Genomic DNA, 24766 nt, shown 5'->3' on the forward strand with positions numbered 1-24766 from the left:
CGTATAGCGATGACACATTCTAGCCATTGTAGAGCCGCGAAGGAGCGAACGCCCCGAGCGCCGGCCGTGTCAGCTTTTGGATAAACAGCCGCGCGGTGACGAAGCCCGTTATCGGAGGCTGAAGGAGCCCCCGAGCCGCCCCGGTCCCGTCCTTGGTGGTAATTAGCAGCGGATTCGGAGACGTCAGCGGTTCACTGAACGGACGACGGATAAGAGGACGCGGGTGGAGAACGTCGGGTTTCCGAGACGCGGGATAATCAGCGTTACATTTCCCGCAGTCCTTTCGCTCATTTCAAATATTTGTCAAGGGCGACACGACTCGGCCTCTTTTGTGCGCCGACGATCTCCCGATGATCTTCCTTTCCGCCGCCCTCCGCCGTCCTCCTTTTTCCGTCTCTGGGTCGATTAAGAATTCATTTGATTTGATAAGTCGGGCGCCGTTTCCCATTACATCGGCATACGCCCGTGCCTTACAGGAAACAGATTTGCGTGTGAATCCACGTGAGCGCTGTAACCACGACGGTGGCGTTTCGAGACGTCGTTCCCTCGCGGATTGTCTTCGAGACGTTTTCATTCAGGAAAACTGCAGCTCGCTCAATTATTCATGTTTCGAGTCATTTCCCCGTGAGATGAAAGCTTGGTTTTATTTTTGAAAATGCTAGAAAAAAAAATAGAATTTAAAAAAATCTACACACCAAGATGATTTATTTTACATCTAACACTTAAAACTTATTTCGAGCAAAACATAGGCTCTTCCTCAGATGCTTACAGGAGATATTTGTTAACAAATATGTTGTTGTGGTGCCATTTTTAAAGAGAATTATCATGTGATATTCCCTTTTTTTTTTTTTTGCGCGCGCCTCTTGTTGGATATATCATGTCATTAACATTTTAACACCATAACATTATCTTCACCACGAGTGGAGGAATTCATGAGTGGAGGAATTAGACCGACAGAGCAGCCTAATAAGAAGAAAATATGGTATGGACAGCACGCATTACCTATAGATAAGGTTTAATATGATAGGTTTAATTTCACTCACAAAAAAAAGGGAATCTATCACATTCTCTTTAAAAATGGAGCCACAATAACATGTTTAACACACTTCTCCGGTAAGCATCTAAGGAACAGCCTATGTTTTGTTCAAAACGTCATGCACGCGAGAATATTTTTTTTTTGCGTTGTATGTAAAATCTTTTGGTGTGCCAATTTTTTTTTTTTTTTTTTCAGTTTATTTTTCGCTTCACGCAGCAAGTGAAACTTCATAGCTTGCTCATTAAGTCCTAATTTTGCAGGTGAATCGTGTCCGGACCAGGGATTTGGACTGCTGTCTGACTGTGCCCCTCATTATGGAAGCAGGGGACCTCTTGGATTTGGTCATTAGCAGGAATCCGCTGGAGACGGAGGACGGCGGGCTGACCGACGACTGCGACGACCCCGCGAATTCGCTCTTCTGCTTCCCCGATCGCAGGACCAACAGCATCGCCCTGTGAAGCCAAAGACGCTACGTCGGCACCCCCACCACCACCCCGCACCGACAGTCGCCCAACTTGTTCACAATCGTTAGTTGATTTTTTTGTTGTTTTCACACGATGCATTTCATGGAGAAAGTGGAGTTTCTGGATCCAGGGCAGCCCCCCCCCCAACCCCCCCTCTCCTCCGTGGGCGATGCCACATGCAAGGTTACATAACAGGGGAGTCATAGCTTCTGCCCGAGCCGGCATGTCAACATGCTCGGTTCCAGTAGGGAGTCAAAGGCTGTTCACACACACACTGTATAAATCCGCAATCTCACAGCAATGGGCTTCATGTTGTAATCGAAAGAAGTCTTTTTTTTTTTTTTTTTTGGCTGTTTTTTTCCACACAGAACATCCGCGTTCTTTACACACAAATGCACAGGGTGATAGCGGGACTAAAGTTCAAGGTGCGTTTCACTTGTTGAGTTATTTTCTTGGCACGCCGCCCCTGTTTCCAGTCTCTCCTCCACGCTGGCTGCTATAGAGAAGGAACAGTGCCTCCAAATACGCAGAAACCTCACCACCACTTGCCAAGTATCATGGACTGTATTTTAAATCTCCTTATATCATAATACCGCGGATGCTTGTGAAGGCACCCTATCCTTTCTGAAGCGGACGGTTTCACGGGGGACTCTTGTGTCCCCTGCTGATATTTCACATTATTTGTTTTTCAGCTGTCCGTTCACACAAACGTAGTTTTCGGTGTCACGTTCTGCACATTAACACCGCGTTTGCACATTTTTCCCCTCTGCTCGGAGGTCAAGCCTCCCTCACGACAACGTTCACGAACCTCCACGTTTGCACCGGGGTGCGTCCAGGTGGCCTCCTTGAGTCAAGATAAAGAGGGTAAACGGCCTTTTGCAAAATCGAAAATGAGCGATTTATCGTTCGTTACTTCCTGCCGTAGCTGTTCTTTCCCCCTTACCGGTATCTTTAAAGCATGCTATGCATTTCTCCTCAGCAACTAGCTCTTCCTAATAATAGAAAAGTGTTGAAGCGGTCACTCTGCTCCAATGTGTGGGGGGCAAAACAAACCCTCATCCACTTTTTCTTTTTTTTTTTTTTTTTTTTTTTTTTTGAATCACCGGTGTTTTTTTTTAAAGTATTCGTGTTTCAAGGAAAAGGAAAATCTGGCCCCGTCAGACGTGGAAGTGATTCCCGTCGCCTCACGGGCTGGAAACCCTCTGGAATACGGAGGCCTATTTTTAAGGTTTTCTATTCCAACTTTATTTTAGCGCAAAACGTGAGCAGTCCATGCCGTTTATTTATTGAATTTCCATGTGATTATCTTTGTGAGCTGTGATACCGAATGTGGCGGCGTTTATCTCCACGTCCTCCTCCCTCGGAAGAAGAAATCGGTCCGGAGGATACGGAAAGATCGAGTCGTGATTTTATTTTTGTTATTTATTATAAACCTAAGAAAATTGTATTTCTTTTTAACAAGAATAAAGTTATGAGACCATCATCCACCCCGGGGACCTTCCTGAGCCGGAGAGCCTCCACGTTTGGCCGGAATCCCGAGGATTCCTCTCGTAGGTATTTAATGTGAGTCCGTCTTCTAACTCCATGCAAATGTTTGTCTCATTTCTCTGTTTTAAGAGACGTTTTGTGGAAAATGCATTTCAGCGTTCGGTCCTGTGCAAACTTTCAGTTTCACCACAAGCCGTTGTTTTCATTCCCATAAAAACCCAAACGTGGGTTTGAACGTAGCAAACTGGAAGGTGGTTGCTCAGCTTTCCTATTTAACCGCCATGTCGCTTTTATTTCGGAGAAATCGTTTCCGAACGACCGGTCGTAGGTTCGTTTGACAGCCGATGCTGAAATATTAGATTTGAGGTAAAAACATTCAACTCTTATTTCAAACCTCCGTGAATTTAAAAATAAAAAAAATCACAGCCGGTTAAATCGTCCATATTTGCAGATCGTACGGGACGCGGCAAATAACTGACGCTGAGGAAATCCAAAGAAAAAAAGAGGTTTATTTGTAATCTATATAGAAATGCAATGTGCATCTCAAAGGGGACAACTGTGTGGAAAACGTACTTTGGTTCACTTGTATTTCCAAGTAGCAGCGTTATGACAGTTGTGGCTCCAAGACATCCTGTTAAGATAATTTCAGAGAATTTGTCATCTGCTTTCCTTTTGCTTGTTTTGGTAGCGGCTACCGAGAAAACATTTCCATAAATTCTACGGGAGACTTTTTGAAAGGTAGACAATGCCTGTCGCCGCCAGGAATATTGCACACTGGAAAAAAAAAACAAAAATAAAACCGTCGTTCGGGTGTGTTGTCCGAGAAGAAAACCAATCGGTGATCGTGTTTTGTGTGATACGCAGTATAAAATTGTTACAAAAGGCATATGTGATTTACAAATAAGTAACACTCTACAATAAAAGACTCAACTTAATGATAGGAACAAAAAGAACAGTGGTGACCCTGTAGAAACGTATCTGCTACTTAAACAAGCTCAGTCGGGATTTAGAGAGAAATTAATTCTACGTTTGCGACGTTTTGTCGTCGTCTCGGCGAGGAGATGCCATCCTCCGAATCGGGTTTGTTGCGATTTTATCATATCAAAAAAAAAAAAGAAGCTAGAAACATTTTCCTCCTGAACTTTTGTTGCGAATGTTACCGTGGCGACCAACAGCAACAAAAAAAAAAAAACTACAATAAAGGTGAAACAACATATAAAGTGCAAAGAAAGTTTTTTTGTTTTTTAAAATAAAAAAAATGCACTGGGACTGACTAAAGTAGTCACACAGGCAGTGTACAAATACTCTAAAAATGCCACTTCCCTTTTCTCCGAACTTTGCCCTATTTCTGATTTCGTCTCGGTTGTTTCCGAGGGGACGGATCATCTCGCGAATGCATTTCTCACAGTATTTGGCCAAGGCCTTGAGTTTGAAAAACGAAGACGTCGAGCGAAGTCTACTGCTGTACAGTACCGCTAAAACACATGTCGGATACGTACTCTACGTTGCGAGACGCGGGAGGCTTGCTTCCGCCGCGAGCGGAGGTACATTCATTTCCGTTTTGCACGATGAACAACACGTTAGCTGGACAAGTTAGTTTCCCACAATCATGTCGGGATGTTGAGACATGGTCTACCTTTTTTTTTTTTTTCCTCCCCCCCCCACGGTTAATAACTAAGTTTCCTCAATGTGTTAGACGAGAAAAAAAAAAAAAGAGAGAGAGAGAGAGAGAATTCCTCATGTCTCCGGAATCAACAGAAAGGTAGTAAACACTGAACATGTGCCATCTCAACATACTGTCTAAGATCAGTGCCTATAACTGCATCAACAATTTTAACGACAATATTGATATAGTAAAAAAAAAAAAAAAAAAAAAAAAATTACAACAATAATATTTAACTCTTCATAGAAATCAAACCACAGTATCTCTAGGGTGAATACACTGGACAATGTAAACCTACCATTATGAAAGTTAGCAAATATGATAATACAGAAAGCACATCAATCATATTCCTCTCACAGAGAGCGCTCACATCATTGTTTCTACAATGGTGTGGGTGGGCTTCATCAAGCCATTGTTCCCGTTTGGGTCCAGGGGCTGCGTCAGCTCGCTGCCCTTCACGCTGTACTCCTTCGGGCGAGAGCTCACGCCTGACTTGGCCGGGGCCGCCACCGCCTTGATCCTCTGCGGGGGCACGGAAACGACCCGTCAGGTTAACCATTTTTTTTTTTTTTATTTAACTTCAAACCGGTTCTTTTGATAATTCCTGGTCTTTTGAGCCGGATGCTGTTTATTGCATATATTTTGCATTTTAAGCTTGTTTTGCTACAAACTTGAGATGAATACGACTGCTTTCATTCCCCGATTAAAGTGGTTACTGCTGCTGAGGGCACGTTTTTGCCAAATCTCCGGTGAATTGCTGCCAGAGAGAGAGAGAGAGATCGGTCCAAAACAAACTATTTTTCCCTGCTTTCAGCAAACGGTCATTCAGTTTTTGCTTTTCATACTTCAGACCGCCGGTGCTGATGCTCCTGCGGTGGAATTTTTGGATTTTCTCGGTCACTTTAGCAATGACCGATGTTTTGTTTGGGTTATCCGACGTGGAAACGCGCTATCGGTCGGCCATCGGTTTGACTTCTCCGGCTTCGTCCGCCAGTCGGAGTGTTGTCACAAGCTTTCTCACCTCAATCAGGGGTCCCTCAGACTGTAAGATCTTGATGACCATCACCATGGGGATGCAGATCATGGAGGCCAGGGCCAAACACCAGCCCAGGCCAATGGCCCAGTCAGGGTACTCGTACACCTTGTTGTAGGTCAAGGGCTTGTACTTCACCAGGGAGAACACGAAGCACCCCTGCGGGACGGAAACATGGGTTTTAATTCTAATCCGCCGATTAGAAGTTTCCTCCGCCGACGTGAAGTATCGATCGACGGTCTCTCACCATGCAGAGGACAGGAGTGATTATGGTCCAGCTCCATTTCATCCATGGGTTTGGTCTGTAGCCAATCATATCCTCAACTCCGTCGTAGAAATTATCCACTCCTGCCCGACACAAAGACGAGAAGCGTCCCTGAAATCCACGTGATGTTTGCGCCCCGAGGGCTTTTCCCGTTGCGGAGGCTCCTTATCCGTCCCCGCCTGCCATAAACCGCATCGGATATCTTCCCCGACATGTACTTTACCGTAAACGCCGCTATTTCTCGCGTTCGCCTTTTCCCGATAGTCGTCGCCTGCTGATTAACCTTTGTGGATTCGTCAGAGCGCTTTGCGGTTCCATCTTTACGCTCCGAGTCACTCTTTAACCTCTGGGCAAAGATAAAAACTGATTTCGAGTTTGGCGGTTTGTTTGTTTTTTACGGTCAAAGCCGCTAGTGCAGTTATGGCCGCTACAAGGCTAATCCAGGCTAACGTAGCCCTCGCGTCTACACGGGCTTCCTTCCTCCGTCGCAGACAGCAAACTCGAAAATGGATCCGAGGCTCTAAATCGGCGAATGGCGGCGAATCGGCCGATCTGTTCGGCACGACTCTTGAGAAATCGTTCTCGCTTTTATGATTTTTAATTCACGTCTATATCCGCAATCTCCCTTTCAAAAATGCCTCATTCCCGGTAATCAATCACCGCAACGGCTTTTCTCCGATGCTTCCACAACAAGTTGTGATAGCGAAGCCCTTTTCCTTGTTTCATCTGGAACGAAATTTTGGATTCATCGCAAAACCAAAATGAAAACGAACCGATTACGCCGGGATATAAAAGGGAAGTCTGTGGCGATCCAAACCCGCCTCCCCTCGAATGCACTGCTGCCAGGAAATACAGTTGTTCGAGAGGAAATACCCTCTTGGACGCTTTTGTTTCAACACCATTTGTTCTCCGGTATCATTACTTTGACAAATGGCTGTCGAAAAAAAAAGAAAAGGGAGAAAGAAAGGGAAAAAAAAAACATTACCGAGTCAGTTCCACTTACCATAAACCCAGGCTACAGCAATGCACTCAAAGAATGCAACCCACAAAAGGCACACACCACTGGCTGCATAGTAGTCAAAGAGTTGAAACACATACATGCCACCCTGGAGAGAAAAGGGAGGACAGTCGCATTAATTCCCGTTGGATGCGCTCGCGGAAGAAAGCCGGCCACGGAGATAGAGGGGGCCTCGAATCAAAGGTTGGGCGGGCGAGTCCAACGCCACGCACAAGAATGCTGGCGCCCGACCAACGGAGGCAGAGTTCAACAGGTGCTGAAACCTCGGCGAACCGCTCGAAGGACAGCGGCATTCCAAATTGTTCCATTCCGCCACACAGGATGCGAGCGGCGAACGCGCCGGAGGCCATATTTGGTCATAACGACGCGGCAGCCGACGGGCGAGCGGAAAGTCTGAGGCGTTATCTTCGCTGGCGATCCTGCGGCCCCGTCCTTCTCCGTTACAAAGGGAAGACGACGGAATCTCGGTGAAATGACTTACTTTGGTTACCATGGCGAGTCCCAAGAGATAGCTCATGAAACACATCACGGCTATAAAGATCTCTCGCCGGTAACCCTTCCTGAGGAGGGATGGATACAGATCCACGATAGAGGTGATCTGTCCTTCCACTTCGACGAACTGCGGGGACGAAACAAAAAAAAAAAAAAAAAGAGAGTAAGTTTCCGACAGCGGCGGAAAAGCAACGGCGTTTTCGCGCGCCCGCAGAACCGGTTGGTTGGGCGGAGAAAAAAAAAAAAAAAAAAAAAAACGGCGTTTCGTTGCTACCAAGACACAACAGAGACCAAACAAATGTGAATCTCCGCCTCGCTCGCGCTCCCCCGAGTCTCCCCGCGGTCTCGTAAGATATATCATGTTGTGACAACATGTTCCAGTTTAGCGGCGCCGGTTAGCGCGGAGAACATGCTCCCTTTTGTTGCACGGACGTGAAACAAAACCCCCCTCACATAACGGTGGCATGTACGTGCGAGCGCTGTAAACAATATCCGCCATTCAGGGGCACAAATCGGCGTGAAATTTATGGTCATAAAGTAAACCCACGCACGCACTCCCCCGTCGGTACTGTTTCTCTCATGGAAATAGCACTCGCATGAGTGTATACATGTGCTCAAATTTAGAGCATCGGCTTGATCTCCCCCCGTTGGCTGAGATGAGGTGCTGGACATGTGCAGGACTGAGTTAGCCAGAGGTAGAATTACACTTGGAAGCAGGAAATGTGATATAGCCGGTGTATCCCTTGGGTCTACACTTGTGTTTTGTCTCCTCAGATTATCTCGACTTAATCGGAGCTCCGCCTCTCATCCAGAGCCCCATAGCTCGCATTTGTGCCGTCGCGCCGCCCTCCCCGGGCCCGGCTAGCGATCGATCAAAAACGATCGATGCGCAGTTTTGCGGCGCGTTAAAGTGGAGCGCGGCGGTAAAACCCTTCAGGTGAAGTGAAAAGACATAAAACGCTGTTTTACACGCCGGCGCCGGCGGGGCCTGAGAAGCGTCTGTGTAACACCGACGTCGCCGCGCGTTATTATCATTATTATTATTATTATTATTATTATCATGGTTTTTCTGCACACAGCGTGACGCTGACCTGGCTGTCAAGGCCCAGAAGCAGCAGCATGATGAAGAAGAGGATCGCCCAGAAGGTTGGCAGCGGCATCATGGACACGGCTTTGGGGTAGGCGATGAAGGCCAGGCCCGGACCTGGAGGAGGGAGGGAGGGGGGAGAAGGAGCCAAAGGACAGATATAACGCCCATGTTAGCTTTTAGCGTGGATCGCATCAGACGACCGGAAAAATTCTGCAAAGGTTGAGCCAGAGCTGCAGAGCGGGGCTTTGGTCTCGCGGAGGAAATATTATCTGATCTGGTGAACGATTAGGAGGCGTGGGATGATCGCCCTTCTTTATTTTAGTAGGAGAAAACAAGAAATCTCCGCGGGGCGATTTTGCACCCCGGCGTCCATGTTTACGTTTACTTGCCGGACAAATATCATCGAGGCAAAAATGAGAGAAATGCAATGAACGGCGTCAGAAAGATGTTGTCGACGAGACTCGTTCGCGTGAACTGAATTTCAAACGTCGCTTGTTTTTCTGCGTCTTTCAATCAAATATAATCTTTCATTTAACAAAGGCTACATTAACGCTAACGTGCCATCAGAAAGCTAATGTCGCTATCATGCATTTGCGAACGAGTCACAGGGTTATATTCTGATTCCTGTGTAAGATAGCAAAGCCCTCGGTATTATTTCCACAGACAAGCATGCTGAAAGAAGATGCATCTCCGTCAAGAGTCCACGTGGAATGAGCGAGAATCAGGTCCCACGGCATCCGGCCCGTGGAGGTCCACGGCCCGGTAAGAGAACTGGCATTTCACGGCGAGGCTGCAGGTCAGACGCTGGAAGTGAAGGGCTCGTCGCCGTGGCGGCAGCAACGGCGTCTTAGCATCGTCCAGAGACACGAGCAGGCTGAGAGCGGGACGCGACAACACACGGAAGCTACGTGGGGGAAGCCTTTACCAATCGCGAAGGTCCAGTACAGGAGCTCCCGGGTGGCTTTCGGCTGAGGAGGCGAGACGAATCACACTCGGGGTCCAAATTTTTCGCCTTTTTTTTTTGTTTTTTTTTTGTTCAAGGAGTGTGCAATTGCCGATACGTCTACATTTCAGCATCATCTTCTCTGAAAGTTTCAGTAAATTCCTCTCATTCATTGCTGTCGTTACGCCAGGGGTGGGCAAACTTTTTGGCCGTGTTGACTTTTAGAATTTGACAGACGGGCCGGGTCAGCTCAAGATATGATACACATAAATAAAAAAAACGCATTTGCAAACTGTAGATATCAGACTCGTCTGATATTTGCTTTGAAAATAAAACCAGCTTGGTTTTGAAGGGTCTGACATTGGCTTGCATTTCATGCACAAACTGTTTTTTCCCTTGTCGCTTCACGCGCACCTCGTTCATGTGCGTCCGCAGTAAAGGCTAAATCACAAAAACAATCTGCGTCATTCAGCTCAGGAAAATTCTCAAGTGTTCTTAAGTTGCTAAAAAACTGAAATAATCTCCCGTTTACCTCCCGCTCCAACATTCATTGATACAAACATGCGATCATTCACATCAAGTATGAATTCTGTACCGATCTTGGGCGGGCCGGATTAAAAAGACCGACGGGCCGGAAGTGGCCCGCGGGCCGTAGTTTGCCCACCCCCGCGTTACGCCGACTCTTGGTCATTTTCCCAATTGGCTCGTCTTTTGCTCGGCAGCAGTGCCCACCATCACCGCCGCCGTCACCTGAGACCCTCGTACCTGACTCCGCCACATCGGCAATGTCCACCCCTTGTTCTTGTGCCATGAAGCCCAGGACGGAAAATATTGCGAAGCCAGACACAAAACTGGTACCGCTGTTGAGGCCTCCCAGCAGCAAACAGTCCCTATGTCACACATACGTCATGGAGGTTGTTAATTGACACAGGCGGAACCGAAGTTCCCATTTTTCTTTTCACGCAGCCGTCTCTGACGCTACATTCCCACGCTCCCCCCCCCCCCCCCCCCCGCCGACCCCCCTCGCCCGCAGAAACCCCGCTCACCTGTAGCAGTTGTATTTGTACTTGTTGTAGCTCCCCAGTGACGTCATGGCACCCAGGCAAATGGCATAGGAGAAGAAAATCTGCGTTCCCGCATCGATCCACACCTGAAACAGAGGAGGAGACATTTATTTCGTAACTCGTTTTTTGGAGTCTGGACATTCCGTCGTCGGCTCTGTGAGGTCGGAGGGTTAAAAAACAAAAACAAAGGGTTGCTTGAACTTGATTAAAGGTCAATCTGGCTGTTTCATTGGAGCTTTAACACCAAATGATCCTTGCAGATCAGTCCCACATCTTATCGTTGTCGTTGATGCCGCTGGAATATATATTTATAAAATTGTGATAAAAATTATATATATGTACATATATATACTGAAATAAAATAAAATTAGAAAAATTATATATATATATATATATGATTAAACAAAATATAATTAAACAAAATAAATAAAAAAATATTTATATATATATATAAATTCTGTATATATATATATATAATTACATATATATATAGATATGAACAAATAAAGAATAATTTTATATATATTATTTTTTTAGTTTTTTTTAATTATTTTTTCACATTCTATTCTTGATGTTCGCAATTTTGATCCTGCTAACCCATGCGCCCCCCCAATTGCCCCTTGGGAACAGATACCATTTTTCTTATTCTGATTCTGAGTCTAAAAGCCAACATGACTTTAGTTTAAATAGAAAACAAAATCCAAGCCCAACACAACGGTGAATATATATTTGTTTCTCGAGCTTTAGTTTGACCTGAAACGTCACTCAGCTAAAATCCATTCAAACTCCCGGATAAGCCGCTCCGACTCAATCACATCCACTTGTTTTTTTTTTGTGATTTTCATCAAAACAATCACGTTACACAACCCTATAAAAACCATTATACGTGCAATACCACTTGTGCGGCGACGGTTTGTATTTGCGATCGCTGTGACAACATGGAAATGGATATATGGAAACGGTGATGCAGGTATAAGTTGACGGCGGGAAATTATTTTTAGTCGTACCTCTGGGTCCTGCAAACGGGTCAGGTCGGGATAAAGGTAAAATTTGATCCCCTCGGACGCCCCCGGCAGCGTCACCCCGCGCACCAGCAGCACAATCAGCATGACGAACGGGAACGTCGCCGTGATGTAGACGACCTAAACCGCAAAACATTGTTATACACTTACAATGCAGCAGTGGAAACATGGTTTTCTTTGTTCGAGCTACAAGGTGGTCCTGTTTTTATCATCTTTTTATGAATATTTACAAGTGCTCATCCAATATTTTTTATCAACGTGTGACACTCGCGAATGTTTTCTTTACTTTAAAACAGTTGTCCAGCCAAGAGTTGTTAAAGGTGAGAGCTTTGCGTCACAAAATAAGATAAACAAAGCAGCAGATCAGTCTCGATAGAGTTAATAACTTTCCCCTCCGGGCCGGCGCTCTTGGCTCCGGCTCTGTTTCGGCCTCACAAACAGAGAGAAGACTGAGGAGCGGCAGGAAGTCTGGCCAAGATGCAACATCCAGAATGGGGCGCAGGCTTTTGTCTAAAAATCAACTCGGGTCTCAAAGAAGGTGAGTTTTCCTCCGAGCGAACGTTTCGAGTTTAAACCCCGAACGGATCCGTCAGAAAGCACTCACTTTCCCGGTAGACTTGACCCCCTTCCAGATGCAGAAGAAGCAGATAATCCATACGGCCAACAAGCAAAGGGCCAGGTCCCACTTCAGAGACCCGATATCCTCGATTCCACTGGAGATGCTCAGGACGTTACGTCTGAGGAGGATAAGGAGATACAAAGCAGATTAGTAATAATGCACCGGCTTCGAGGGGGGGGGTTATCTCTCGCGGCTTTACGCGCCGCACGCAAAAAAAAAAAAACACAACAAAGTGTGACACTGAAAATCATTAAACGAGTGAGGAACGACGCAAGCTGCAGCTTTTGATTCTTCGAAAGACCACGCGCTATTTTGAACACTTTGGTTATGTCCGCCCGTGACAGATAAGGGGCCGCATATCTTATTTATTTGCAGGTTTAGAGTTACATGGACGGCGCACATTAATAATTTTGTAAATGCGCCAGTATTAGCCGATTGGCGGGGAGTCAGCTGCGGCTCTCCGGACAGGTGCGCTGCACATAAAATCCAAGGGCGCATCATAAAAGCACGGGAAAAACAAGGGCGACCGTAAACGAGAGATAAAACGCACCCGCGGTCGGGGGCGGTCACATGTTTGACTTGCGCCGCGGTCGTGATTTGAAACGCGCTTTAAAATGAAGGCTTTGTGTCTCGGCCCCCGGCAGCTGCCGGCAGACGCTTCGGAGGAGGGGAAGCAGCTGAGCGGCTGAAGGCCTAGCTCACCTCGTAGCATTCGAGGATTCAAGGATTTAAGACTTTTAGTGTCGTTGCACAGGGATGAAAAAATAACCTTAAAAATAGCAGCATCGCTGGGTTAAGAGATATAAGACAGAAAAAAAACAACTCTGAAAAATAAAGGGAACACTTCAGCAACATGATTTCTGTGAAATCAAACACACCAATTCATCTGGACTCGTTTTAAGGACATTACGTCAACGTTGGAGTCCAGATCTCCACGGGTTCATACATTTGATTCCAATTGATCATTTTTGGGTGATTTTGTTTTCAGCACAGTCAACTATGTGAAGAAAAGTATTTAATAAGAATATTTCATTCGTCATTTAAGTGTTCTCTTTTATTGGTTTGAGCAGTGTATAAAAAAAAAAAAAACATATATAAGAAGAAAAAATAGACAAATATGTAGAAAGAAAAAAGTAAAACAGTAAAAAAAAAAAAAAAAAAGGTTTATTTCCCTGTTCGTGTATGTGCGGTTCAAGTGTTCGGTGTTCTGCCGGTTTGAGCACATTTTTTAACGCGTTTGTTTTTTAATTGATTGTCCTGAACCGCCTTCCAGAGGGCGACAATTGATGGCTGTAACAGCGAGTGTTACGGACGTCGGTAAAACGCAGCCCTTTCTGCAGAAGCGGGTGTGTCGGCCTTTTAGAGGTTTTCCGCTGCATAAAAGCACGGAGGGGGGCCGAGGAGCCGAGTCACGTAGGATTTTTTCAATAAGATCTGCGAATCAGATAAGATCATCCCGGAACAATAGAAAAGATTTGTTTCATGGGCGTCGGATGCGACGCCGCTAACCGTCAATCAAAATCATCGAGCGACGCGAAGCGGGTTTGTCGGTTATTCCCGCATTTGGATGAAAGTCCGCCGCATCAAAGAAATAAGCGGTGCGTAAAGCGAGGAGTTCACTGGAGTTTTGCTTGTTCAAACACACCAGAAGAGACACGTCACTTCAGGAAATGCACGCAGGTCGTCACCGAATACTCACTCCCAGAACTCGGTGACGGGGGAAGTAAAGTTGGTAACGTTGGCCGCCAGCCACAGCGTCTTGTTTTTACGGACGGTATCCTCCACGCAGTGGTCCGTGTTCCACGGCTGCTTGCATTTAGCCCAGGGTAACTCGGGCTGAAAGCACTGGAACAGGTAGTAGAGTCCCCAGGCCAGGATCACGATGTAGTAGATGTTCAGGAGAGACACGATCACGATGGAAGCGTAGCCGATACCTGCGGGCGGGGAAAGAGTTAGCCGTCGAGACGACGCATAGCGGGCGTTATCGCTGGGGAGAAATCTTTTTCTGGGCAACGTCTCCGTCTTTGCCGCTGTCGTCCTCGGAGGTTGAAATGTGGCCTTTAAAATGTTAAATGAAAAGCGGGGAAAAGAGATAACTCATTCAGCGCGGCGTTTCACAATGTGACTTTTCTTTGCCGGCCAAACAGTGAGAGAGAAACAGAGCACAAGTATAGTTTCCCACTTGCAAAGCATGCAGGGGACTGTCTTTTTTTATTCATTTATTTATTTGCTATTTATTTTATCTGTCATTCTTCAACTGCAAATGATGCAATCTAACGCAAAAATACAAAAAAACACATTGCCTTATTTTTTTTTTTTTTAGTCGTTAATTTGCTTTTCATTGCATGACATAAGTATTTGATGTATCAGAAAAAACACAACTTGGTACAATTGGTTGACAGTTGATCAAATACTTGCAATAAAATGCAAATGAATGACTTAAAAATCAGCCTGTGTTTATGGGTTTTTGTTTTAGATTGTCACTCGCAGTTGAAGAGCGACAAATACAATAAATTGCGTATAAATAAATGAATAAAAAAGACAGATCTCTACATGCTTTGCAAGTGGGAAAAGCTAAAAGAAAATCAGCAGTGTATCAAATACTTGTTTTCCCCATTGTACATTTGGTGGCGATGGAAAAGCTTCTTTCTTTCTTTCTTTTGTATCCGATCCGTCCGGCAACGCTCCCGCACATTCAAGGTTTTTTGCAAATAATAGTTTTATGCAAGTTATTGGACAACAGAGATGTCGTTTACATTTTTTGGAAGCCACATCCTGGTTTCTGTTTCTCAAGATCGGCTGTTACTTTTGGTAACGGCGGCGGTAATATTAAGTCTGCGGCCATTTTTTGAAATTCGAACTGAGGGGAGGAAAGCGGAGGGGGCGCGTCGGGACGTGTCAAATGAATTGATCTGCGTTTTAATGGTAATTTCGCATGGGTTAAAACCACTGTCAAGCATTGCAGTGCTTTTTTTTTTTTTTTTTTGAATTCAGGGTTCATCTCAAAGTTAAAAACCATCGCACAGCTGCAAAGAAGCGGGTTCAGGATCTCACTTTATATAGTCGTATGGTCGCGCTTCCTGCACAGCACGCCCACGATAGGACACGTCCGTCCGACCCCTGGCTTCGTCCGTGACGCGTTGCACGGAGAGCTATGCACATTTTAATGCCGAATTAATAGGTCCTCATTGTGCTCCCGGGCCCTCGCCGTCAGCCGGAGGATGCCGGATCCTCGCAAAATGTGTTTTAATGAAAAAAGCAGATCTACCGGAGGATAAACGGGATTGAAAATCGAAATCTCGCAAACTTATTTGAATCTTTCGAACCAATTCTCCAGCCGGCGATAACACGGAGCGGGTTATCGAAAGGTAAGAACCAGTTGTGAGTCCGGTTGGAACCGTCTGTTTAAACGGTTGCATCGCTTAAGTACGTTCATCGAAACACGGACGGCGACGAAGCCTTAAGCTAATTAACTCAAATGTTCTGTTGTTCCAGACAGTCCGTGCGTTATCTTCTGTTGTAACGTCCTTATGTTTTGGACTATTTTTAGATGACTTTGCCACGAACCAAGACACAGAAATCCCCGCTATCTCTTGCACTGCTCAGGAGTATTTTTAAACTAATCATCTTTGTCACCCCCACCTCTTCATTCCCAAACACACACTGATGGACAAGTCAAGCTGTGACAGGTGTGTGTGTGTGTGTGTGTGCGCGGAGCAAGCGAAGGCATGAATTTTCTGTATGATGAAAAGCCATTACGCGGGCGGAGGAAGGGGGGGGTGGGGGAGGGGCAACGGCGGTATGCGATTGGCCGGTTGGCGCGAACGCTCGGGGAGTTTTCGGTTCTGTGCCAGATGGACGGACGGCGTTCCTTCCTCGAATGGCGGAGACCATCGGCAGCTGCGAGGGATCCGATGCTGTGCACTTCCATCTCTTTTCATGTGACATCTCACATGTAGATATAAGTGAGGCGGCCGTGCATCAGCGCTTGTCTTCAGCTGTCATTCAACGGCAGAGTGCAATATTTGGTAGCCCACATGGACGCAGAACCTTAGAATGGCAACGCTTTTAAAAAGAATCTATATATACTGCTCAAAAAAATAAAGGGAACACTTGAACAACACAATGTAACTCCAAGTCAATCACACTTGTGTGAAATCATAGTGTCCACTCAGGAAGCAACACAGATTCATTTGGACTTGTTTTAAGGACATTACATCAAAGTTGGATCAGCCTGGAGTTTGTTTTTACACTTTAATTTTGAGTGTGATTCCTAATCCAGACCTCCATGGGTTGATACAATTGATTTCCATTGATCGTTTTTGTGTGATTTTGTTGTCAGCACATTCAACTGTGTAAAGAGCAAAGTATTTCATAAGAATATTTCATTCATTTAGATCTAGGATGTGTTTTTTAAGTGTTCCCTTTATTTTTTTGAGCAGTGTATATTAAACGTGCTTCGGTGCATTAGGTGAAGGCCTCTTCTGGTCGTGACCTTTTGATTTTCCCCTAAAGTTTGAGCTAAAACCGAAGACCAGGTGTGTTCTTATTAATATCATCTTTGAAAGCGGCTGCCCGGAGACCCGAGGGTGATATTTTTTAAAGCAAACTCCAGATCTGTTTGCATTTAATTGAATAAGTACATATTGGTCTTTTCTTCTGGATTATTCGGTTTTATCTGTTTCCGGATCTTTCCATTTTCCGCTACAACCCGGGCTTTCGTTGTAATATTACGCAACTTTCAGCGAGAGATTCTCAGGCCGACCGATCGATTATGATAATTAAATTCGCTCAAACACACTCGCCGCGGTCGACGTTAATCGTCGGGCCGTACCCATCGCCAGGTGACTTTTTCCTCCTTTTTCTGTTTCCATGACAACCGAGCAACCGTCGACTCAGAGACCCCGATCCCCGAGCGCCTCGGTCATTGGCGCCGGCGTTCGTACGCTCCTCGTGAAGTCGACGACGCATATAATCCCCCGTGATGGTGCGGCCTCGCCGCTCCCAACGCCGATCCGTCTAATGTCGTTTACGCGACGCAAAGCGGCCTAATGAAGTGAGGCCGGCTCAATTACACTGCGAGGGAGGGAAAGGCGGCGCGACAAATCCTGAGCTGAAAGGGGAAGGAAAATCAGGCCGGCGTTCTCGAGCGTCTCTGCTCGAATTGCGAACAACTTTTTTTTTTTTTCCTCCAGAATTCAGGACTGACCGGTAAAGATGGGGCACAGTTTGGCCCAGCAGGTGATCCCTCCTTCAGAGGTGTACTGGCCCAGCGCCACTTCCAGGAAGAACACGGGCAGGCCGCCCCCGAACAGGAATATGAAGTAAGGGATGAGGAACGCACCTGGATGGGAGGAACGGATATTTCAGGACGCGCGGCTCCCATCGTTACCGGCATCGACGGCGGCGGCTCGGGCTTACCTCCACCGTTTTTGTAACAAAGGTAAGGGAAACGCCAGACGTTTCCTAATCCTACGAAGCCTCCGGCCACCGACAGGACAAAGTCGAGCTTGCTCGCCCACTTCTCCCTCTGCGGGGCCTTTCCTTCGGCCTCGTCTTCGGGCCGCGTGCCGGGACTCTTCCCCGGCGACGGTTTGAGGGTGTCCTTGTGGAAGTCCTTCAGGCATTGAAGCTTCTCTTTTTGTGCCATGCTGCAGGGGAGGACATGGAGAGGGACATGGAGTCGCGGCGTGACAAAGACAAGAGACGAGCGGAAGGACAAATCTGCTAAATTTGCAAATCAATAGATGCGGGTCATTCGAACGGAGGAAACGGCTCCCTCGCCCAAAAAACATGGAAAAATGGGTTTAATGACCCGTCGAAAACTCCCTCCCCTTAAGTCCCCGAGTCCAAAGTAGAGTTTCCTTTGACGCGTTATTGCGTCCCCGATCCAAACCGGGGAAAAAGGAAGCTATTCCTTCGCGCTCCCGAAGCCGAGGTCGATCCCGGAGAGAAAACACGGGCTTAAGTTGGTCGGAGTGTTTGCGCTGTAAACCGCCTTTCCAAGAACAGCGGGATTTGCGGCGGACCGACGTATCCTGCTCCCCCCCCCCTCCCACGAGCGATGACACCAGAATAGATTTGGAACAAGGCACGTCAAGACTTGAAATTCCCAGCTGGCATGCTAATGAGCGTTTCTGAACATAAAACCTGCATTAAAAAAAAAAAAAATATGCAAACAATGCAATCAATTCGATTCCGAGTCACGAGATGAACGGCGAAGGTCGGGGGTTGAGAGCTTTTCCCCCGAATGGACTAAGCAGAGCTCGATTTAAGTTCCACTCCAAAGATAGGTCTCAATGTCGAGAGGAAAAAATAAAATTTGATTGCAATTACATGGATTTTAAGGCCCGACGACACCTTTGACCCGGGAAACAATCACAGCAGTGACAACAAATCCAGGACACTTTCTTCTTCTTCTCTTCTCCCGCCGTCCGTCCTGGTATTTGGGATTTCTCTCCCCTGGCCGTGCATGACGAGTCAACATGAACCGCTTTCCATTCTCAAACCTCATTATGTAACTGGATCAGTCGTCGGCCACTGTATTCCTCATCCTGTCGCCCCCCCGCCCAATACCCCCACCCCTCCTGACACTTTCGCTTTTGTATGCTCACTATACGTTCACCTTCCTGCGTGGGGCTGCTGCCCGCCGGCCCCCGTCGGATAAAAAAAAGCTTCTGCACAAATTGTCCTTGAGGATTTCAAAACCTCTCTTACTTTGTTAAAAAAATTCCAGAATAAAAAACAAATCCACAGAGGCCGTCTCTTTACTGCTGTCACAACACGATTACAACACAAAAAAAAAAAAAAAAAAAAACCAGTTAATAATTTAACCTTTAAACAAACACGTACTTCTGATTTGGGTTGCTCTAAAGTAAATAAAGTGCAGAGCCCTGAATACACTTTTTTTTTTTTTTTTCTAGCTGAGAAAACTTACATTTCCTTCATGGCTGCGATAATGTATAGAGGTCCTCTCTCTCAGCTGTCACCATTCCTCTGTACTGAATGCCTCTGTGCCAACGCTGGTCACAAGAAGTGGAGCTGACAGCGGGTCCCGCCCCTCAGCCAAAGACAATTAAATCCACCGTGGAGATTGGACGCGGCCCGGCTGGGACGGACAACACAGGTACCAACGTGGGAGACTGTAAATTTCCACTTCCCGCTGATGCCTGCCCACAAACACACACACACACACACACACACACACATACGCACAGCTGAGTGGCGGGTGGGTGTGCGTCCCCTCGGCACGTAGGAACACTCGAGAGGGATTTTTTTGAATTATAAATCGGCACAAATGAATGAGCCCAAGGCGGCGGTAAAGGGTCGTTTCGACCGAAAAAGGCCCCCTAAATTATGCATCTTGGAATATCATCGCACCGCATCCATCTGTCTTCTTCTTCTTCTTCTTCTTCTGCAAAAAAAAGCTATTTTCACCCGTAGCTGTGGTGCTCTAGCAGGGGGCGACCCGGCGGATTACAAGCAGGCAATGTAAACAAATGGAGTACCAACTTATAACAATGCCTAATAAGGCCATGTGGTTGTGGATTCACAGCTCAGGCGGCCCAGGATGGACGCACCCTCAGAAACCTGATGATTTAGAACCTGGATTTAGGCCCGGGTTCTGCACGGCCGAGCGTGGGCGCGGGAGGACCGACCGGGGCGACACAAAAGAAAAGTGAGTATGGACACACACACACACATACACACATCTATTACACCTCTCCTTGCACCGCGTGACACCTTAATCCATCGCATTTCAACGGTATGATGCGAGCACTATTTTTGTTACGCAATCCTCGCCAGTTGTCGGGGATGATGCATTGTCAGGAGACCGCAGGGGCGTTTTATCGCCCGGCTCTTGAAGCAAAAGGGAATTAAAAAAAAAAAAAAAAAAACCCTGACTCAGTTGTAAACAACCTTTGAGACACCACTCGGAGGACGGTTTGGAGACTTTATTTGCAACGCCGCCACCTATGAAGGTGCAGTGACCCCGCGGGTTTCATCCTGCACACAAGGCGGATTGGGGTTATTAAAGGACACGTATCCATCAATCATACCCCGGAGGAGGGACACAGGGAGGGGGAAGTAGGTTAAGTATGTGCCACTAAGCATAAGATATAAGCTAATAAACGTCTTAGCACATGAGACCTACTTCAACACACTCCAGAGACGCTCCCCTTATTTTATCATCCTTTTATTTACCCGGCGTCGTGTACCTGTGAGGTGCGGGAGAAGGTGCAGAGAGACCCTTGGGGGCAAAAAAAAAAAAAGAAAAAGGTTTATTTTCAGCATGCATCACATGGCTGTGGGTTAAAAGGAAGATCACCTGAACGCACCGCAGCAGCAGCAGGAGCAGCAGCTGCAGCCCTGCAAAGGGAAGGCGCTGAACAACAGCCTCTTATCAGATGTAAACACAGGAAACTGGGTTCAAGGGCCAAGGAAACGGAAAACATCGCGGATGAAGTTTAGGACACATATATACACATATATATATATGCGATACATAAAGGAGTTCTGGGATTTAGGCCGTAAAATGCGTGCATTTTCATTGGAAAATGCCACAAAAAGATGTGTAACGTTATCATTCTGCATCACCTCCGATCCCCATCACGGAGCGTCCCCCGTAATTTTAGATGATTTTTAAATGTAAATACATTAGCGGTGCATAATCTTGCAGGGATGAAACCTACCCGCTGCTCGTCCTTGCGTCCAGCCGTCAGTGGAGATCCAAACGCTGCAGTGGCTTCTCCTGCGCGGCCATGAATGTTTAGATTTGTTTTGATGGGCTGGCTGGGGTTTAATATCAGTTTGAGTGGAAAATCACCAGCTTCTTGGAGAGAAGACGCTCTTAAAGCGACAGTTCCCCTCCCTCCTCCTCCTCTTCCTCCTCTTCCTCCTCCTCTTCCTCCTCCCCTGGCACCGCTGGCCGTGCAGACATCTGAACACCATCGGGATCAATCGACGTGATCGATCAACCCCGAGTTGTGATATTTCATCCATTTGTTTGTCTTTCCACGCCCCTTCCCGGCTCCACGGGACGGGACCGCCGTGGGCATTCTGATAAGGATGTCCTATTTCGCAACGCACGCCGGAGGGGAAAAGTACTGGTCAATCTGCCAGTGCCAATAGAATAGAATAGAATTAAATTAAAATTAAATAGAATAAAATAGTCTTTAATGTTATGACAGAGCACAAGTTGGGCTGTGCTTTCCAGCTTTGCAACGTGAAACATATATATATCATGTTACACACACACACATATACATTTATATACATATATATATGGAGAGGGAGAGAGAGAGACGTGCACGCACACACACATATAAACACACACACACACACTCGTATTAATATTACAGGCACATTCTTGTCTAGATGTTTGTTAGACTTGGATTATACACTGTTCTGCTGTATTCCTTCTGTGCAGGTTTATAAACATATAGATATATAGATATACACATATGCATATGTGCATACATACATATATACACTCACACATGCAAGCATACACACACATACATACACTTTTCTGTCTCAGCAAATGAGATATCTATATCTATATCTATATCTATATCTATATCTATATCTATATCTATATCTTCTGTAATGCAATTAAAAAAACAAAAATTACTTTTTCATGATATTCTAATATTTTGAGATAGGATTTTTAAGTATTCTTAAGATGGAAGCCATAATGGGCAATATTAAAATAATAAAAGGCTTGCAATATTTCAATTTATTTGTAATGAATCCAGAATGTATGACATTTTTGTTTTTGTAATTGCATGACAGAAGATAAAGAACTTTATCCTATTTTCTAATTTTCTGAGACAGTCCTGTACATTTACTGCTCCAAGGAATAAAGGGAACACTTAAACAACACAATGTAATGCCGAGTCAATCACACTGATGTCAAATCAAACTAAGGAAGCAACATTGATTCATTTGGACTTGTTTTAAGGACATGACATCAACATCGGATCCGCCCGGAGTGTGTTTTCACACTTTTATTTGGAGTGTGACTCCAAATCCAGACCTCCGTGGGTTCATACATTGGATTTCCATTGATCATATTGGTGTCATTTTATTGTCAGCACATTCAACTTTGTAAAAAAAACAAAGTATTTCATAAGAATATTTCATTCATTCACATCTAGGATGTGTTATTTGAAGTATTCCCTTTAGTTTTATGAAGAGCCTACATACATATGCATGCCTGCATGTATGTATGTATGCATACATACACACACATACCTATATACATGCATACATGCATATGGACATGCATGCATTAATAGTCTGCATTACACTTACTCTACATTTCCCTTCTGCGCTTATGTATAAATACGTATTTGTGTGTGTGTGTGTGTGTGTGTGTGTGTGTGTGTGTAGAAGGAAAAAAGCAGAACAGAAAATATCATCTCAGTCTAACATTGAATTTCCGAGGCTTATTTGGGGTTGTTTTATGTCGGTAAAGAGTAGAATCCCTGACAAACACATATTAATCATAAAGAAACAAACAAATAAAGAAATGAATAAATATTTAAACGGTAGGTTCGCTTGGAGAACACGACCGTAGAGCCACAATCCACCAATAATCCATCACCTGTATCAAACGATATGTTTTCTATATACGAACGCATCGGCGGTGCGGAAACAAACACACACGACGACCAACGTCAACACTCCCGAAGTCAAGACGCGTAAAGCAATCGAACAAATGCATATTTGCAGATGTCGTATCTATTCACGCACTGGTGTGGATGCGACGTGCGTCCGTGCAGCCTAAGACTCGATGGCGGCGCTGCATATTGCCCACTGAAGCAAAGTGTTGTGTTAATCCAGGCCAAACAGATGGAGCAGCCACGTGATTGTGTGCCATGTATTGTAGGTATCAATGCGTATCAAGATGGTGCTTCCCAGCGCTATGAAAGCACGTCCATCCGCGGATCCTCCCTAAGTGGATTTCCACATAAATCCTTATGGGGAGCGCGAGTTCCCCCCCCGCTGTAGAAACTCAAACGAGAGCGCTTTCGCTTTCAAGAGTCGGGTTCCTGCCTCTTTCCTCGCACGTGATTCTTCAGCGGCCTTAAAAGCGACAGCTGATGTCGAGGCCGGCGAAGAAAGGTCCATTCTAATGCCGCCCGTTCCCCTCGACTCTCGGCGACGGTTTCACCCCGGCGGAGAATAAGAGCCCTGTCAGCGGGACAACTGCTCCCTGATGCCTTGAAGGCAAAACGGCCAGGAAACAGGAAAGCGACCCGGGGCGGGGAAAAGAAAACGCCAGTTTGGATGCTCACTGTTTGGTAACTGTGACTAAAACAAACCCTGAATCTAAAGTAGCCGAGGACAGAAGGCTGAAACGAGGGAAGCTTGAAATAAAACAACGGCACGCAAAGAGGGATCATTTCATAACAGGGCGTTCAGTATGAAGCGCTGTGATATAATCGCGTTCCCCAAGCGTTTTGGTTCCTCATAGAACATTTGATGCACTTATTCAAATAAGCTTCCCTGATTGTTTACCCCGAAGACTTCGGGGCCAGAGGTTGTTGCCCTGGATAGATTTATCCTGTCTTTTGTTAGAGGTCTGCCTGAGGGCAGACCGGTCACATGGGGAAGATGTAATCCTGTCTCACATGCAGACGCTGTTTGTGTTTATCTGCAGAGCTGGCCATGTTCTCCTCCACCGGTAACCTTGTGAGTCACCTCATGCGGAGCATTATACGCGCCACAGAGCCGGGGATGAGGCGCGTTCGCCGTCGCGTCACATTTTAAACACCCGACATCCCTTTTGTCGCCGTTTCCGCACAAAGAGCTCCATACATTTATTCGGCCGAGCTTTGACAAAGCTTTAACTAAACGGGGCGGCCGCTCCCATGTTCGACTCTGTCCCGGCCGCTAATTCTTCAAGAGAGCATGTAAGGCTTAATCCCATATTACCGTGGCTATGTTAAGTGTAAGTATCCCCTTGTCACTGGCTTCCTCCTGGAAGCCAGAGACAAGGGAGGAGAGAAAGCAACAGGAGCGCCGGTCGAAACGCTCAAGGTGGAATCGGCGGGTTTTAAAACCTTGAATGCGACGCGTTGTTCCTACGGCGGGACATTAGAGGAGAGGAAGCGAATGTCTGGCTGCTCAGTCGCTCTCCTTTCAAGACAATCCCATAAAGAGATCGCCTTGGCGGCAACCTTTATTTCGCTTTAGTGTGTGTGTGTGTGTGTGTGTGTGTGTGTGGCTTCGTCACTGTGCCATTTCTTACATAATGGTTGGCCGGGGAGACACAATACGAGCCCAAGTCCTAAGTCGGTCTTATTAAATGTAAACATCGGCTTCCTGCACTGCCAAACGCGCTGAAGCCCCGGCTCTGGAGGAAAGAACCGGAAAAAAAAAAAAGGCAGCCTCGCATGTTGTTTTTGCAGACCTTTTTTTTTTTTTTTTGCTAACGTGCAACCACGAGGTTTCGGTGTCCGGGAGGTGCGAGGGTGAGGTCGGGGACAGGATAAGGAAAAGAGAATCGCTCCTCTCTATCTCTTATTCCTGACAACTGAGAAAACCGGCAGCGACTTATC

The 24766-nt window shown here is 46.1% G+C and overlaps 2 protein-coding genes across 5 annotated transcripts in view; one reads left to right on the plus strand and one right to left on the minus strand.

Annotated features, from left to right (window-relative positions):
* The window catches only part of LOC147214496 (glutamate receptor-interacting protein 2-like), a 33341-nt gene extending 28473 nt beyond the window's left edge, over window positions 1-4868 (plus strand). For both annotated transcript variants that reach the window (XM_086141885.1, XM_086141884.1), the window contains one exon: window positions 1297-4868. In XM_086141885.1, the coding sequence (XP_085998011.1) occupies window positions 1297-1494 (198 nt within the window). In that variant the 3' untranslated portion in view covers window positions 1495-4868. The remainder of the gene's footprint in view (window positions 1-1296) is intronic.
* On the minus strand, window positions 3478-21040 carry LOC147214497 (sodium- and chloride-dependent taurine transporter-like). Of its 3 annotated transcripts, XM_086141886.1 has the most exons (15): window positions 20891-21004; window positions 19135-19366; window positions 17619-17848; window positions 17407-17541; window positions 13897-14131; window positions 12183-12315; window positions 11564-11698; window positions 10539-10642; window positions 10258-10382; window positions 8551-8663; window positions 7449-7586; window positions 6953-7055; window positions 5932-6032; window positions 5673-5843; window positions 3478-5173 (listed from the first exon to the last, which is right to left on the minus strand). In XM_086141886.1, exons 2-15 carry the CDS (start codon window positions 19143-19145, stop codon window positions 5018-5020), a joined length of 1890 nt encoding a protein of 629 aa, XP_085998012.1. In that variant the 5' UTR covers window positions 19146-19366; window positions 20891-21004; the 3' UTR covers window positions 3478-5017. The 3 variants fall into 3 exon arrangements, with proteins under 3 accessions (XP_085998012.1, XP_085998014.1, XP_085998015.1); XM_086141888.1 differs by lacking the exon at window positions 19135-19366 and having other exon boundaries at window positions 20891-21040; XM_086141889.1 differs by lacking the exons at window positions 19135-19366; window positions 20891-21004 and adding an exon at window positions 18534-19009.
* Between the last annotated feature and the right edge of the window lie 3726 nt (window positions 21041-24766).

Source organism: Fistularia commersonii, chromosome 34 (assembly GCF_037954325.1).
Source record: "Fistularia commersonii isolate RoL2024-O1a breed Wild chromosome 34, RoL_Fcom_v1.0, whole genome shotgun sequence".
NCBI lineage: Eukaryota > Metazoa > Chordata > Actinopteri > Syngnathiformes > Fistulariidae > Fistularia > Fistularia commersonii.